Source organism: Moschus berezovskii, chromosome 11, assembly GCF_049115385.1.
Source record: "Moschus berezovskii isolate FMDL1 chromosome 11, NW_MosBer_1.0, whole genome shotgun sequence".
In the NCBI taxonomy this organism is placed as follows: Eukaryota; Metazoa; Chordata; class Mammalia; order Artiodactyla; family Moschidae; genus Moschus; species Moschus berezovskii.
The window spans coordinates 79356128-79372143 of record NC_142470.1 but is presented as its reverse complement, the minus strand read 5'-3'; the positions used below and the strand labels follow the sequence as shown (position 1 = coordinate 79372143).

General features: G+C 49.6%; 1 protein-coding gene across 1 annotated transcript in view; it reads left to right on the top strand.

The window, feature by feature from the left end:
* Positions 1 to 14561, top strand: part of EPAS1 (endothelial PAS domain protein 1) — a 94247-nt gene extending 79686 nt beyond the window's left edge. Inside the window, exons 8-16 of the mRNA XM_055400849.2 lie at positions 4126 to 4273; positions 4925 to 5139; positions 6195 to 6385; positions 6918 to 7028; positions 8268 to 8758; positions 9505 to 9631; positions 9827 to 9944; positions 10155 to 10328; positions 12346 to 14561. Coding sequence (XP_055256824.2) covers positions 4126 to 4273; positions 4925 to 5139; positions 6195 to 6385; positions 6918 to 7028; positions 8268 to 8758; positions 9505 to 9631; positions 9827 to 9944; positions 10155 to 10328; positions 12346 to 12497 — 1727 coding nt within the window. The 3' untranslated portion in view covers positions 12498 to 14561. The remainder of the gene's footprint in view (positions 1 to 4125; positions 4274 to 4924; positions 5140 to 6194; positions 6386 to 6917; positions 7029 to 8267; positions 8759 to 9504; positions 9632 to 9826; positions 9945 to 10154; positions 10329 to 12345) is intronic.
* Positions 14562 to 16016: the final 1455 nt, after the last annotated feature.

Genomic DNA, 16016 nt, shown 5'->3' with positions numbered 1-16016 from the left:
CTACTGTCAAAAAGAACAAAAATGATTACTTCTCAGTAGGCCTATGAAAGGGTTTTTTTCCTTCTCTTAGAAAATCTTTGATCCTTAAAAAAGATCTGGGGTAAAATATTGTCATACTAGTTTTCTGCTAAATCCAAGAGCAATATGGTGCTTTTTATTGCCTCTGTGTTTTTAAGCATTAGGCACACTTAAAGATAATTCACAGACCAAATATAAATCACAGGTTCCCTTCTTCCCCTGATGGAGCCAACCAAAGCAGCTCTGAGTTTGGAGGCCTCTACCCAGTCAGCCTGAACCCACAAAAGGAAATCTGCATGGGTTGCCTGGAAATTGGGTTAATGCCAACTAAACAGAAGCAACTATTTCTGTCTCTCTTTCCCCCTCTCTTTTTTAAAACTTTTTATTTTATATTAGAGTATAGCCAATTAATAATGTTGTGATAGTTTCAGGTAGACAGCAAAGAGACTCAGCCATACATATACATGTATCCATTCTCCCCCCAAACTCCCCTCCCATTCAGGCTGCCACATAACTGAGTAGAGTTCCATGCGCTATACAGTTCTTTTCCTCTTTCTCTTTTTCAATCTGTCCGTCCATCTCAGTCTGTTTCTCTGTGTTTGTCTGACTCTGTCTCTCCCTTTCTTTCTCATTGAGTTTATGCAGATAAAGTTGCACCACAGACCCACGCTCATACAATGGAATAGTTGGAGGCCCAGGCTTGAGGCTGATCCAGGGTTACACACCAGCATCCCGAATTTAGGCATGTATGTGTATCTTAGCCCGTGAAGGTTTACCGTTGAAATTGCTGGGGAAGTTCAGGCCTCAAACCAGATTTAGATAATTGAAAGCCATCATTTGCAAATGGATTAGCAGTTTATACACTTGTTGCCCTTGGAGGGTAAGGGTTTGGGGGAGGGGGGCTGATTTTTCTTTGTCGTGTGAGGACAGTATGTGCTCTTAGGAAAACAAGATTAAGGCCATAAAAAGCCTATCTACCAAGTAGCAGGCCCCTCACCCAGGCTGGCATTAATGAGCAGATGATTAGGAAGCTGGCGTAATTATATGCTACTGACAGAGCAGGCCCTCGCCTGCAGTCGCTAGAAATGCAGTTAAAACCTTTGCTCACTGCACTGTTTAATCAAAAAGAATAAGAGCCCTGAATCTTGTCTGCATTAAGAACAAGTTAATAAGTTCACTCCAGGCACTTGAAATTGTGCAAGAATCATGTCGCTAGAGCAAGGGAGCCTCAGTGGGGCAGATAAAGGGAGATGAGGGAAGACAGAGTTATTTCTTTGGCCAAGGGGTCCATGATGATTTAGGACAGCAGCAACCACCAATTCAGTCTTCCCAGTGAAGTGTTGCCCATGGGAATGTAGGAGGGCACCACACTGCGGGCCACAAGGCTGTCTCATCGCCCAGACTGTTGTCCTGTGTGATGTAAAGCAGGTCACAATCCCTCTGGCCTTAGTTTCCTCATGTTAAAAATAAATAAATAATATCTGTCTTCCCTACAGCACAGGATTTTATTTAAAAGATTAGACGATACTGATATAACCACTTTGGAAAATAACTTGGCAGTATCTAATAAAGGAAAGGTGTACTTACCATATGACCCACCCACTGTACCCACACGGTATGTCCATACAAAGATTTGTACATAAATGTTTATAGCACCTTTATTCATCATAACCAAAAACTGAAAACAACTCAAACATCCATTGAAAGGTGAATGGATAAACTAATAATGGTATCTCTGTGCAGTGGAACATTACTCAGCAATTAAAGGGGACAAGCCAGAAATATCTACAACAACATGAGGGTTCTGGGAAACACGCTAGGTAAAAAGAAGGCAGATACAAAAGACCACATGCTCTTGTATGATTCCACTTCCATGCAAATGGAGAGAAGATGATTTCATTTTATCGTTAATAGAGAACAGATCAATGGTTGCCTGGGACTGGGGTGGAGCAATGGGGATTGACTATTAAGAGGTATAAGAAATTTGGGAGGTTGGATAAGGGAAAGTTCTTTGATTGTAGTGACTGTTACAAGGGTCTGTACATTCATCAAGACATGTATGCTTAAAATGGGTGCATTTTCTATTGGTGGTAATGGCGCAAGTGGTAAAAAACCTGCCTGTGAATGCAGAAGACATACGAGACTCAGGTTCAATCCCTGGGTCATGAAGATCCCCTGGAGGAGGGCATGGCAACCCACTCCAGTATGCTTGTCTAGAGAACCCCATGGACAGAGGAGTCTGGCAGGCTACAGTCCATAGGGTCACAAAGAATCAAACACAACTGAAGCAACTTAGCACAAAAAGTTGATTTTTTTTAAAAATACAAACCAAACCAAAAAAAACTTAGATTAAGAGTCTTCAGTTTGGACTACAGTCCTGTACTCGTTCCACTGAGGGGGCCTTTCAGCAAATCATTCAGTATTTCTAAGCCTCAGTTTCTTCAAATGAAAACCAGGAATATTAATAGTCAGCAGTTTATGGTGTTGCTGTACAGTAAGTTAGGGGATGCTGACACTAATCCTGTGGATGCTTTAGGGGCCAAGCGCTGTTCTAATCCCTTTGCAGAAATGAATTTATCTTATGAGATGGTTTTGAACCCTGAAAAGCACTATACACGTGTAAGTTATAGGGCTTCCTATACCTTGGAAGTGCTTATTAGATTTCTGAACAGGGTGACATGTGCCAAGAAAAACATAAATGTAAAAGGATTGCAAGCAGCATTAGTATGAACCAAGCTGTATTTCCTCAGTTACGCAGGAGTGGTGAATGGGGAGTGGTTCAAGAGCCTATGAGGAAAACTGGAGAGATTCTCTGTGTTTACAGAATGTCCGTGTGTTCTCACATAAGGCCCTTCAAGACGTTATCTGCAGCTGTGTCCTGTAGATGTGGCAGGGCCTGAGCACTATACATGTTAGTGACTGTGGGGCAGAGGGGCTTATTCCATTACAGCATTTGTCAGTGACATTCAGCCAGCATTTTTATACCTGATTAGCCAGGTGGGCAGATTTGGTTCTCAGTACAAACAGCTGTGGGATACTGGGTACTAATAATAACTATTATCATTACTGTTAATTATTATCAGTACCCCATTTTGCAGATGAAGAAACCAAAACCAAGATTTCCTAATTCTGCTGGCATGCCTCTTCTTAGTTCTCTGTGATTTGGGGGTTTCTGAGCTGGGATTCAGAAGAATGAATTCCCAAGGAATGAAAGTAAGTGGGCAGTTCAGAAAACTATCAGAAATCCTAACATTAGTAAACTTTCATTTGAAGGGACTTGCTGATTCCTTTTTAATGGGAACAGAGCATTCTAGACTGGGGAAGAGAACCATCTTGGGATGCAGGGTCCTTTCTCCAGTGTTTTTATAGAGAAAAGCAAATGTTAAATGAACATTTAGAACATTCTGGGAGAGGAAAGAAGTCATATACAGGTAGCCTAGCTGGGCAGCTGGCAGGCCAAGTGCAGAGGACTCACAGGCTTTGAAGAGGCTGTGTGTGGAGGTGGCTGGGGGCCCAGTACTGCCTCAGCCCCCACTGGGAGTCTGGGAGGCTTGCTTCTGCCTTTGCTCTGGGTCCCAAACCTTCTGTGGACCTAAAGGTGGCAGGTCTGACCAATGACTTGAAACAATCAGGATATCTATTTTGTTTTGTTTTTTAAACTGCCTTTATTCACAAGCAGAGAGTTGAAGGTGGGTCTGCTACCAGTGACTGCCGAGAACAGGCATTCTCCATGCTGCCTGTAAGTTCCCCCCACCTGCAGTGTGGGGCAGAGGAGTTGCTCCTGAACCCTGGGTGCATGCATGGATCTGGCTGGTGCCCTGTGGAGCGGCTTCCTCTCGACCTTGAGGGGAAAGAAGGGCAGGTGCTTGTTCTTGGTTTCTGCTCACAGCTGAGCCGGTGTGAGTTGACCTGTCAAGGGCTTGGCCATGGCCACTCCCTCACAGTCAGCCTAGGGACATCAGCTAACCTCTCTGGACCACCTTCCCCATGTTTAACATGAAGTGTTGGGCAAGACGCTCTCAGCGCCCTTCCAGCTCATCCTCCCGTCTCTTTGCCCGTACACTGCCCTCGCCTCCCTGACCTCAGGCCCTGTTTCTCCTCCCCTAGTGTGCACCAAGGGTCAGGTGGTGAGCGGCCAGTACCGGATGCTTGCCAAGCATGGGGGCTATGTGTGGCTGGAGACACAGGGGACGGTGATCTACAACCCTCGCAACCTGCAGCCCCAGTGTATCATGTGTGTGAACTACGTCCTGAGGTGAGCGTGTGAGGGGTGGGGGCCACAAGGGCGGGGGGTGAGGTGTTCCTGAGACTGACGATGCAACCTGGGGACACCAGGCCCCTCAGAACCTGAGCATCACATCTTAGAGCTCTTGGCGGTGGGCATCCTGGGAACAGTGGAACATTGGGATTTCCCTTTGACAGCACTTTTTCTGCCCTTTGCCTCTCGTCTGTCAGCCATGCCTCCACCCTGTGTTGGGGAGGCAGCTAGAACACAGATATCGCCTTACTTGTTTTCTGAATGAGGATCATGGTAAGAGAGCTGCTTATATTTTGGGGGAGAAGATGTAACACCCTAGCTGTGTAGAACTTGGGAAGACGGCTGGAGAAAGGCAGTGCTAGGGTGAAACAAAAGCAGAAGCCTGCAAGTCTGTGCACAGCATGCAGCCCACGTACAATATTAAAACAGCACCCAAGACAGATACATATTGTGAGGCACTCTTGGCATCGCTAGGCTCCAGGACTCCAAACTACCATATTGCGCAGTTCTTTACAAAATGCTAACACACTGTCCATACCCATGGTTGTGCATGAGAGGCTTAGCTGTCAGGGCTTCAGTGTGGCTGGGAGAGCAAAAGGGATTTGATGGGAAACGTGGAGGGTCTGAAGCTTCCTCTCATCTCAACAGTGAAATTGAGAAGAATGATGTGGTGTTCTCCATGGACCAGACGGAGTCGCCGTTTAAGCCGCACCTGCTGACCATGAACAGCATCTTTGATAACAGTGGCAAGGTGGCTGTGTCTGAGAAGAGCAACTTCCTATTCACCAAGCTGAAGGAGGAGCCTGAGGAGCTGGCTCAGCTGGCACCTACCGCGGGAGACACCATCATTTCTCTGGATTTTGGTGGGTGCATCTTAGCTCTGCTGGGGCCATCAAACCCTCTTGGGAGGGAGGGGAGGCCTCCCTGGCACAGATTTCCCTTAAGCAGAGCTGCCATGTGCCTTCTCTGAGTCTTGCTAATCATCCATTAGTGTGGCCAGACCCTGTGCTGTGCACATACACTCACCATGGCTCAGGACTGCCCTATGTCTGACCTCTCAAGGCACTGATCCAGGTGAGGTTCGTCGATTCTCCATCATGGGCAGTTGAAGTCTGAGACAAGAGGTCTCAGGGGTCTGCTTCAAGGCCATGGGCGTATTTTCGCAGAGTGGGCAGATCTCCACCTTGAAAGACAGATTGTGTGTTTAGGCAGAAGGCTGCTAGGTTGAAATAATGTTGGGAGAAATCATCCCAGAAACATGGATGGAGAAACAGATCTGAGCCCAGCAGTAAGTCCTTACATGCACGTCTTTAAATGTTTACCTGGCCCATGGGGATGCGAGTCCTGGTGGCCCCAGCAGGGTTTCCAGCTCTTGACCCTTGCTGTGAACCTGTGAAGCCCCTTCCTCCCCATGTGGTAACTGACCGCCATCACCCCTAGCCTTACTGTGGCCACTCAGGGAATAGCTACACCTCCCTGTGCTTGCTCTGAACTGGCTTGGCCCTGCTCGATGTGTTCTTGAGAAGCCACGGGGGGATCGTGACTACAGAGAGTCACAGGGCAAACCGGGACAAGAAGTCATGCAGCGTCCCAGTTTTGTGGCAATAACGAGGTAACTTGCCCAGTTCTCATAACCATCTCCTATGCATGCCCTTCAGGGAAGAGAGGCAACTGATACATTTAATCTCTGAAAGTTAGCAGCTCCAAGAGGATGTTCCCATTAAACAGAGTCTGTACATTAAGGCAGAGCCCCGGCTGAAGGCCTCTTTAACCCAACTAAGCCTCAGTGCACCAGGGCCTAGCCCCAGGCACGCTGCAGACCCTTGTAGGAACTCTTGTGCATCATTCGGGCTTCCTCTGTCCTGGGGATGAGCCCCGTGGTTGTGGGTGCTAACCAAGCCAGGCCCTGTCTCCACAGGGACCCCAAACTTTGAGGAGTCCTCAGCCTATGGCAAGGCCATCCTGCCCCCAGGCCAGCAGTGGACTGGAGAGTTGAAGAGCCACGGCACCCACAGCGAGGCCAGGAGCCTGCCCGCCTTCACCGTGCCCCAGGAGGCCGCCCTGGGGAACAGCACCCCCAGTGCCAGCAGCAGCAGCAACTGCTCCACGGTGAGTCCCCCGCCTTGAGTTGAGGTCATGAAGAAGGTGAGCTCCTCTGGCTGCTGCCGGATGCCTGAGTGGACAGGTCAGGCCCCAGTACTGCCCTTCTCTTCCTCAGATTTCCTGCAGACCCCAAGGGTGGCTGTGAGACTTACCTGCCACATATTAGATGCTTGCAGTTGGCACTCACTCCACCCCCATCTACAGAATAAGGTCCTTGAAGACAGGAGCTCAGTCACTGACAGCTGTGAGCCCTGAGCTCAGTCCCCATGCAGGACAGTAACCATCCTGCTACGCGCAAAGGGCCTGGCCAGCCATGCCTCTGTCTGGCTTGTTCTTCAAGGCAGCCTCATTTTATGGCGAGGAGCCTGAGCTCAGAGAAGTTCACACAGCTCATATGGAGTGGCCTCTCTACAAATCCTTGTTCCATGGAATGGAGTTGACTCTGTGGGTCCAGAGATGTATTTTTCCTTCCACCTTGGACTTCTGGGGAAAGCAATGCCATAGCCTTGACTTGGTCACCTTCCTTCCTGGCCCCTAGCCCAGCAGCCCTGAAGACTATTATACATCTCTAGATGACAATCTGAAGATTGAAGCAATCGAGAAGCTCTTTGCCATGGACACGGAGGCGAAGGACCAGTGTGGCACCCAGGTACATAGTCATGGAGATCAGGATGGTGCGCCAGGCCCTCCAGCTCCTGCTGGTGAAGGCTTATGTCCATTCTTACAGCCTCAGCTCTTTGCTGCAAAGACTAGTGGGAAAGCTTAGCCAATGCCATAGTCCCTTAACTGGGTGAGAGTGCAGGGAAATGGAGCCTGTGGTCGTCTGCTTCTCCCAATTCTGCCCTCTGGTTTACCCGTCAGGTAAAATCCAGCTCTTTTTAACTCTCCATATATTTATGTCCTACTAACTTGGATATTTATTAGTGCTCAGAAAGCCAAAATTACAACTGGACCTTTCTTTAAGGAGCCCTGCATTTAAAAAGCATGTCCAGATGTATAAGACTTTTCTAAGCACAGGGAACAATTCCCTTTGCAGACATTTTCATTTTAGGATTCTTAGAAATAACTTAACGTTAAATGCATTTTAAAATGACATCTCACTGACAAATTTTTATTTACATGTAACGTTTCAGAAACATATTGCATAAGGCCAAACAGTCTTGTAAAACCTGTGTGAACAGGGTAGGGTGTGGGTGGATGGGTAGGTGTGTCACAAAACCCAAAGGAAATGTATTAATCCCTATTCGTCTTACCCTGGGTTATTCATCCAAATTTCTGCCTTGCCTCCTCAGTTTGTGTCTTTATTCTGCAATCTTTCCCTACTTCAACCCTGCACTTTCTTCTCTGAACTCCTCTAAGATTTATTCCTTGAAAAGAGAAAGTGTATAACTGGTTGCTGCTTCTCTTTAACCGTGTCATGTAGTTGTTAATAAGCTACCTCCCCCCAGTGAGGGTTGAAATGTTTTGCTGCATCTGCTTGTGAGAATTCCCTATGGTGCCCATACTGGGAACCTGAGGTGCCATCTCTGAGTCCTTGTTGATCTGAATGAAGGTTCCATAGAGAGCACTGGGCCACTGTTACCCTATGAGCTGTCCACAGATACACCCTGGGCACGTGAGGGAGATGGGGACAATGCTGCCCTTGGCCCCCAGGAGCCATCGTGCTCATCAGAGTAGGCAGGAATGAAGAGGTGAGGCCGATACCAGTGGGGTGTGTGGAAGAAAGACTGGAAGGAGATGCGCAGGAAGGCTGGTAGCACTTGTCAGAAGACCTTCCACACTTGTGGACACATCTGTGTTTTCCTCTCTTGGGCCCTCAAGAATGAGACAGTGTCCTTGAGGCAGTGCCCACTGCTGAGCTGCTTTGCCCCTGCTCTGTGTCTTCTAGACTGACTTTAATGAGCTGGACTTGGAGACCCTGGCGCCTTACATCCCCATGGATGGAGAGGACTTCCAGCTGAGCCCCATCTGCCCCGAGGAGAGCCTCCTGCCGGAGACCCCCCAGTCGACCCCCCAGCACTGCTTCAGCACCATGTCAAACATCTTCCAGCCACTGGCGCCGATGGCCTCTCCCAGCACCTTTCTCCTGGACAAGTATCAGCAGCAGCTGGAAAACAAGAAGACGGAGCCTGAGCAGCGGCGTGTGTCCTTCACCTTCTTTGACGGTGGGAGCAAGGTGTCCCTGCTGCAGTGCTGTGGCCAGACCTGCACCCCTCTCTCCTCCATGGGAGGCATATCCAACACACAGTGGCCCCCTGACCCACCGTTACAGTTGGGGCCCATGAAGTGGCCCGGTGAAGATCAGCACGCAGAAGCCTTGGGGGCAGCACCCTTAGGGCCCCCCATTGCCACACCCCATCTCGCCATGTTCAAGAAGAGGTCAGTGACAGAGACCCTGGGCTGCTGTATGGGGGAGGAGGGACAGACAGGAGCCCACTAGAGTGCCTTTTTTATTCAGAGTTCATTATCTGAGCCACAGACCACCCACACACTCAACTTGGAGGGACATTTCCTCAGTTCAAGCATGGAAGCCTAGTTGAGAAAAGTGAAAAGATGCCCCTGCCTTCCTCCTTGACTTCGGCTGCCAGAGTCCAGCATCGCCCTCCCCGTCCTGCTTCCTCCCAGCATCTGCCAGTATCCACCACCCCCACAAGGCCCTTTCAACCCCTGGGAGCTCCCCTGGCTGTCCCATGGTTGGAATAGACGTCAAGTTCCTAGGGCCCATTGGTTAGGCTTCCCTAAGGCCCTTGCCTTTTACCGGGCATCCTCCCTTGTCCCTTTTGGGGAGCAGTCCAAGCAGAGCAGGGCAGATGGGGCAGAAGTGGTCTTCGCAAAGACAGCTGTCACTGAGCTGGGCAGCCACAAACCAAGCCAGTACTAAAGGCCGCGGGGGGCCAGCCAGTCAGACGGGCAATGTGTGGAGGGAGGTGCAGACAACTGAACCATCAGTGTCCACCGGGCAGAGGACACCGAGGAAAGGGAGAGCCCCAGCCCGGGCCCTCTTCCCCTCCTCCAGGGCTCTGCCTTGGGGCTCCAGAGCCGCCACTGTCAGGTCCTCCTCCTGGGGGAACCCTGGGCACGTGGCGCCCCAGACTCTCTCACAACCCCTCTCTCTGGCTTGGCAGATCTGCCAAGGGCTTTGGGCCTCAGGGTCCAGACGTGATGAGCCCAGCCATGATTGCCCTCTCCAACAAGCTGAAGTTGAAGCGACAGCTGGAGTACGAGGAGCAAGCCTTCCAAGACATGAGTGGGGTGAGCCATCTCCTGGGGGCATTGCCGCAGTTCCCTCCACAGCCCTGGGGAAGGCTGGGTGGGAGCCGGGGCTGAATGTAGAGACCCAGGCTGACAGGGAGGGTCTCTCAGAGCGAGCAGGGCTCACCTCACCCCAGCGCAGTTTGGAACTGGGTTCTCTGGCCTCTCCCTTTACGTCTGCACTTCCACACGCAGGGGGATCCACCAGGCAGCAGCACCTCACATTTGATGTGGAAAAGAATGAAGAGTCTCAGGGGCGGTGGGACCTGCTCTTTGATGCCGGACAAGCTGCCAAATGCAAACGTCCCTAATGGTGAGTGCGGTCCTGGGCCGTGGCAGGGTGGGGTTGGGCGAGAGCATTTGCCGGTGGAGTTAGGGGTTTAGCTCCGGGCCCACCCTGGTCCCTCTCTCTCTCACCACCTGAGGGTAACATCGTCAGAAATCTCTGGGCTCCTCCCGCGGAGGAAGAGGGATGCTGGGGGTGTCACAGTCTGTCCCCTCACTCTGACATCGGCCTTTTCAGATGAGTTCATCCAGAATCCCGTGAGGGGCAGGAGCCAGCCCCTGAGACACTTACCACCACCACAGCCACCGTCTGCCACAAGCCCGGGGGAGCCCACCAAGGGTGGGTTCCCCCCACAGTGTTACGCCCCCCAGTACCAGGACTACAGCCTACCAGCGGCTCACAAGATGTCAGGTGGGTGCACTCAGGAACAGGCGTGCTGTGCCAGGGCCTGGGCGTTGTGGGAGAGGGTGGGAGCCAGGGGATGGAGAAGGGGGCGGGTCTCAGCACAAGGATGAACTTGCTCAGGCAGGGCAGCTGCCTTGGGAGGGGTGAGCCCTCCTCTCCCTGGGGGACCACAGCAGAGACTGGAAGGCCCCCTGTCCACAGGGCTGTAGAAGGAGCCCTCCAGTGGCCAGGTGACACCCAGGGCTATACCACTGTAAGAGCCCCAGAGCCTGTGCCTTTTGCTCAGTTCTTTGTGATGCAGTGACCTACCGGGGCGTCACTCTGAGATGAGGACGCACTGCTGGGAGGGTGGCCAGGCTTGCTTGGAGAGGTCATTCCACTGGACCTTGCTTTCTGGGAGGACTGGCTACCCGATGCCTGCCTCTTACCCCTCTTAGTCTTTCAGCATCCTATGAAATATATTGTCACGAAATGGTTGCTATGTAAACAGGAATGTGATTCATACTTTGGATGAAACATACAAAACTCCTGCCCTAAAAGAGGGTCATTTCCTCAGTACTGTGGTTTGGGACAGACTGCTGTTCAGTGTTTCAGAGTCCAGGCTTTAGAGTCACAAGATAATCCTGGGCTTACATTCCAGCTTTGATCCTTGCCTACCTTAGGTTGGAGTAGTAGCCCATACGTTTAATTTAGAGGCTTACGTGCAAAGTATGGGCTTCCCTGGTAGTTCTGTGGATAAAGAATCCACCTGCTAATACAGGAGACTCAGGTTCTATCCCTGGGTCAGGAAGATCCCCTGAAGAAGGGAATGTCAAACTACTCCAGTATTCTTGCCTGGGAAATCCCATGGACAGAGGAGCCTGGAGGGCTACAGTCTATAGGTTTGCAAAGACTGACCTTGCCCACACCTGTGCAAAGTGTGTATGTTCGTGTATATGTTCGCATGAAGTGGTAATCAGCATTATTATCCCTGCTGTGAACCCATGAGTTTCCTTGAATGGAAACTCATTCTTTTCAGGGGAAAATAATTTTGTTTTAATTTAGGTTGGTTCTGAGGGTGAGTAAAAGAAAAGGGGATTAGAAAAGGATGATGGGCAAGTACCCCTTTCTACTGTGGGGCTGCAGACAGCCATGAGACACACCCAGTCCACAGGAGAGCAAGGATGAGTGGGGGAGGCAGGCATGGACCCTAGGAAGTGGCTGAGATGCTTCACGTAAGTCAGGAAGGGAAGCAGGGACTCACATCACTGGGGCCAGTGAAGGGCTTCTGAGTCTGCCTCCAGGCACCCAGGCCCTCTCTTTCCTGGAAGGGGGAGGTGGGGGTTGGGCTGGGATTGTCCCCTTAGCTTCCTTCTCAGCAGGAGAGGAGCAGCCACGGGTGGGGATCCTGAAACTGGAAGTCAGGCCTTTGAAGGGTGGGTGGGTGTGGGTGGGTGTGTGTGTGGGTGTGTACGTGTCCTTTGAAGGATGTGTGTGTGCGTGCACACATGCATATATGTATATACATGTCCATGTGCTTGCAGCACATGTGTATGATGTGTATGATGTGTGTGCAGGCACCAGCTGGTTCAGAATTCCATTTCTCTGCTCGTACTTCCCTCCAGCTGCCAGTGCACAGGGGGCAGGGCTCAGTCAGCAAGTCCAAGCCTTGCCCAGGCACTGGCTCACGCCTCCACCTCCCAGGCCAGGAAGCCTTCACAGGGGCTCCTTCCGCCCACCCTCCCCGTCCTCTGAACCCTTCCCCATCCTATCTGCATTGCGCACTCTGTCTGCGCCTTGGGTCTCAGCCCCTCACCTGATGAGGGAGGCGGACATGCTGTCTGCTGGGTCCCTGCTCCGAGCACGGGGTAGGGCACTAGGGAAAGACAACACTGAAGCGTGAAATAAGGGCTGCCCCACTATGCCCCGGAGTCATGAAAACTGGAAGTGCCGTCGTCGCATCCCTGCTAGCCTTTTAGGAAACAGACCCTCCCCACACGGTTGCTTCAGGGTTTTTAAACAACAGCACTAACTCTCTGTTCAGGCATGGCAAGCCGGCTGCTCGGACCCTCGTTTGAGCCCTACCTGCTGCCGGAATTGACCAGATATGACTGTGAGGTGAACGTTCCTGTTCCGGGAACCTCCACGCTCCTCCAAGGAGGGGATCTCCTCCGAGCCCTGGACCAGGCTACCTGAGCCAGGGCTGCCCACCGACAGGCATCCTTCCCACGCCGTCCCACCAGCTTCACGTTCTCCGTCTGTTTTTTGCAACTAGGTATTTCTAACACCACCACACTTTTTACAAGATACACTTACCTGGCAGACTTGTCCAGGTCACCGAGTAGTGGCCTTTTTCTGAAGATGCTCACTTTATTATCCATATTTTTAAAATATAATTGTTTTACCTGCTATGTTTTGCTCTGTCAATGAAAATGTTCTTAAATTTTATAAGATTTTTCTTTCCCCAAATTCTAATTTATAATACTCATGGGTCTCTCTCACACACACACAGACAATATTCATATTAACAAGTTTGGTGTATGTTTGTTCTCTTTCGGGAAAGCTTTGGCTTCATTTAACTAAAAAAGATTTTGTTGTTGCCAAAGAGAAACAAAATAATCTTGCTTTCTAAGCTTGATTTTTGGCCTCTATCTCTCAGCCCTCCTTTCTTTTTTTAAAACTAATCACTGTATTGTAAATTTCCATCTTTTTTTTTTTTTAAGCCAACTCTTTGCTCTAATTTTGACATGACTTTTGGGGGTAAAGAAATGTGAAGGGTAAACTCCATTGTGTGTGGTTATCTATGAAAGTTGCACAGTATGGCTTTTCTTAAACTGGTGTTTTTTCCCCTGCATTTGGTGGATTTTTTTTTAATTATTATTATTCAAAAGCATAACTGAGTTTTTTAAGAAAGAAAATTTATATCTGGGTTAAGTGTTTATCATATATATGGGTACTTTGTAATATCAGAAACGGAAATGGAATCCTGCTCACAAAATCACTTTAAAATCTTTTTTTAAGCTATTGATCTTCTTTTTCCTGATGTTGCTGACGCTGCAGAATTGTACAGAACTCCCACGGGCCTGTACTAACCTTGCTCAAGGTCTCTCGCTGTTGGCTTTTTGCTTTCAGGATAGGCCATAGGCGTGACAAATAATCCAGAAAGTGGAATCATTAAGTGGGAGCATTGCGAGCTGTCTTCTCCTCGTGTTCTATATGTATTTTGTATGTATGTATGTATGTATGTATTATTACTGCCAAGAGGGTCTGATGGCGCGTCAGGGGTGGGGGTGGGACGATCTAAGGGAGGGGAAGTGCTTTAACTCTTCTTAAGATTTTGTTGCCAGCCCTTCAAGTGCACTGAGCTATGTGACTCTAAGTCTTTCATGTGGCATGTTTGGATACTTCCAGAACTACTCTGAGGTGGTTTAGATGGGAATTCATGAAACGGTGCAGATTCAGAAGCAGTATAGTGATCCAGTGCACGTCCAGCTCACCACCTTGGAGCCCATGGAGTTGAACCGGGGGTGGGGTGAAGGTGCAGAAAGGCGGCCCTTGGTCCTGACCAGCCTCATCCTCATGCCCCTTGCCCGTGGGACCAGGCCCTCATATCACTCTGCAATATCAAGGTGCAGCAAGCAGACCTCCGGGGATGGCCCCCTGGGCCTCCTTGTGGTCTGTCTGTTCCCAGAGGTGACGTATATAGGTTGGAAGCACTGAAAACAGTCTCCTAAAAAGTGCCTTGTAACTCACCAGGTAAGAGGGACAGTATCACTTGTTTTCAAAATACTAGCCACATGGAACTTTCCATCATGGGTACAACGGCAAAGTTTCTAGAAACACACAAAGCAAAACACAGCAGACCGAGAAAGCCTGGATGAACTTATTGCCCAAAACAAAATTTAAGTTTCAAAAGAAGAATTACTCAGTCACTGTGTCGCCCAAACTGTCCTTCAGCGCCGCAGCCCTGCCTCACGCACAGTGGGCGGCACAGCCCGAAGGGCTACTGACCTGTGAGCGCTGCTGTTTTCTCTGTGTTTGCCGCAGCATTAAGGGCATTTTACCCTTGCAGTTTTACTAAAACACTCTGAAAAATATTCCAAGCTTCATATTAACCTTATCTATCAACATAATGATTTCATGAACATTATTATTATTTTGTCAAATTCCTACTGACAATGTTATTACTATATGGGAGCTTAACTTTATAAGGAAATGTATTTTGACACTGATATCTTATTAAAGTATTCTGATCCTACCACTGCTGGTGGCTCTTGTTTCTGGTGGATTGATCATGGGCTACACCAATATAAAGTGAACTGTTGAGTAGTTTACAGAAAATGAACATGGGCACTGATCTTTGTGAGACAACTGACAGGAAGCTGGATGAAGGGAAAAAAGGCTATTATTAAACCTTTCCAACTGTCTAAGACCAGGAAGCCTTGCTACAATCGTCCATATTTCTGTAGGTGCTGTTCCATCTGCTACAGGCCCCTTTTTCTGTATTCTGGGAGGGCACCAAGAAAAGAAGTCTTGGTCCCTGCCTTCAGAAAATTACAGGAAGGATTTTGAGAAATAAAAATATTTTTAAATGCAGGTGGCTTAGGAGTAGGTGGGCTTCCCTGCTAAAGAATCTGCCTGCAATGCAGGAGACCTGGGTTTGATCCCTGGGTCAAGAAGATCCCCTGGAGAAGAAAATGACAATCCACTCCATATTCCTTCCTGGAGAATCCCACAGACAGAGGAGCCTGGCAGGCTACAGTCTGCACTCACTCAGTCATTTCCGTTGTGTCCGACTGTTTGCAACCCTGTGGACTACAGCCCACCAGGCTCCTCTGTCCGTGGGATTCTCCAGGCAAGAATACTGAGTGGGTTGCCATTTCATATTCCAAGGGATCTTCCCAACCCAGGGATCTAACCTGCATCTCTCATGTCTCCTGCATTGGCAGGTGGGTTCTTTACCACTATGGGGTCGCAGAGAGACACAACTGAGCGACTGACGCTTAGGAGTAGGTGTGTGCCTACATGGCCAGGTGTGCAGGGGGCAGCAGCCTGAAAGAATTAACAATAGATCAGCCACTGGGGTTCCTCCTGACTCTAGATACATTCTCCTCCAGGCATGCAAAATTCACCTTCCCAGAGCTTACCTTGCCTAACAGCCTCCAGACGAGAAGTCCCTCTTTTGAGGAGTGGGAACACACAGACCCAAAGCTAAGGAGGCAGCCCCACTTGGTGAAGAAGGGCCAGCCCTGGCTCCCTGTGATACGAGTAGGGCAGAATTTACTCTCTCCTGAGGCATGGTCTCTAATGAAGATTTCAACCTGGAGTTTGAAAAAGTGTGGGTCTCGCTAGAGATACAATGCAGGCCCATTTTCTTCATAACATACAAGATTCCACCCTCTGCAGCCCTGTTCTCCTCAGTCCCTGCCCACCCTCTGCTTTACGTGAAAAATAACTTTTTAAAATTTTTATTCTTTTTGGCCACACTGCATGACACATGGGATCTTAGTTTCCCAACCAGGAATTGAACCCATGCCTCCAGCATTGGAAGCACAGAATCTTTTTTTTGGGGGGGGGGGGGAGTCTGCGGGGAGCACAGAGTCTCAACCACTGGACTGCTAGGAAAGTCCCCAAAAAAACTTCTATCAGGAGGCCTGCAGGTTAACCAGGTTCTTCCTGTCTTGAGGCAGGGGTGTCCCCAGTAAGACAGCAGTA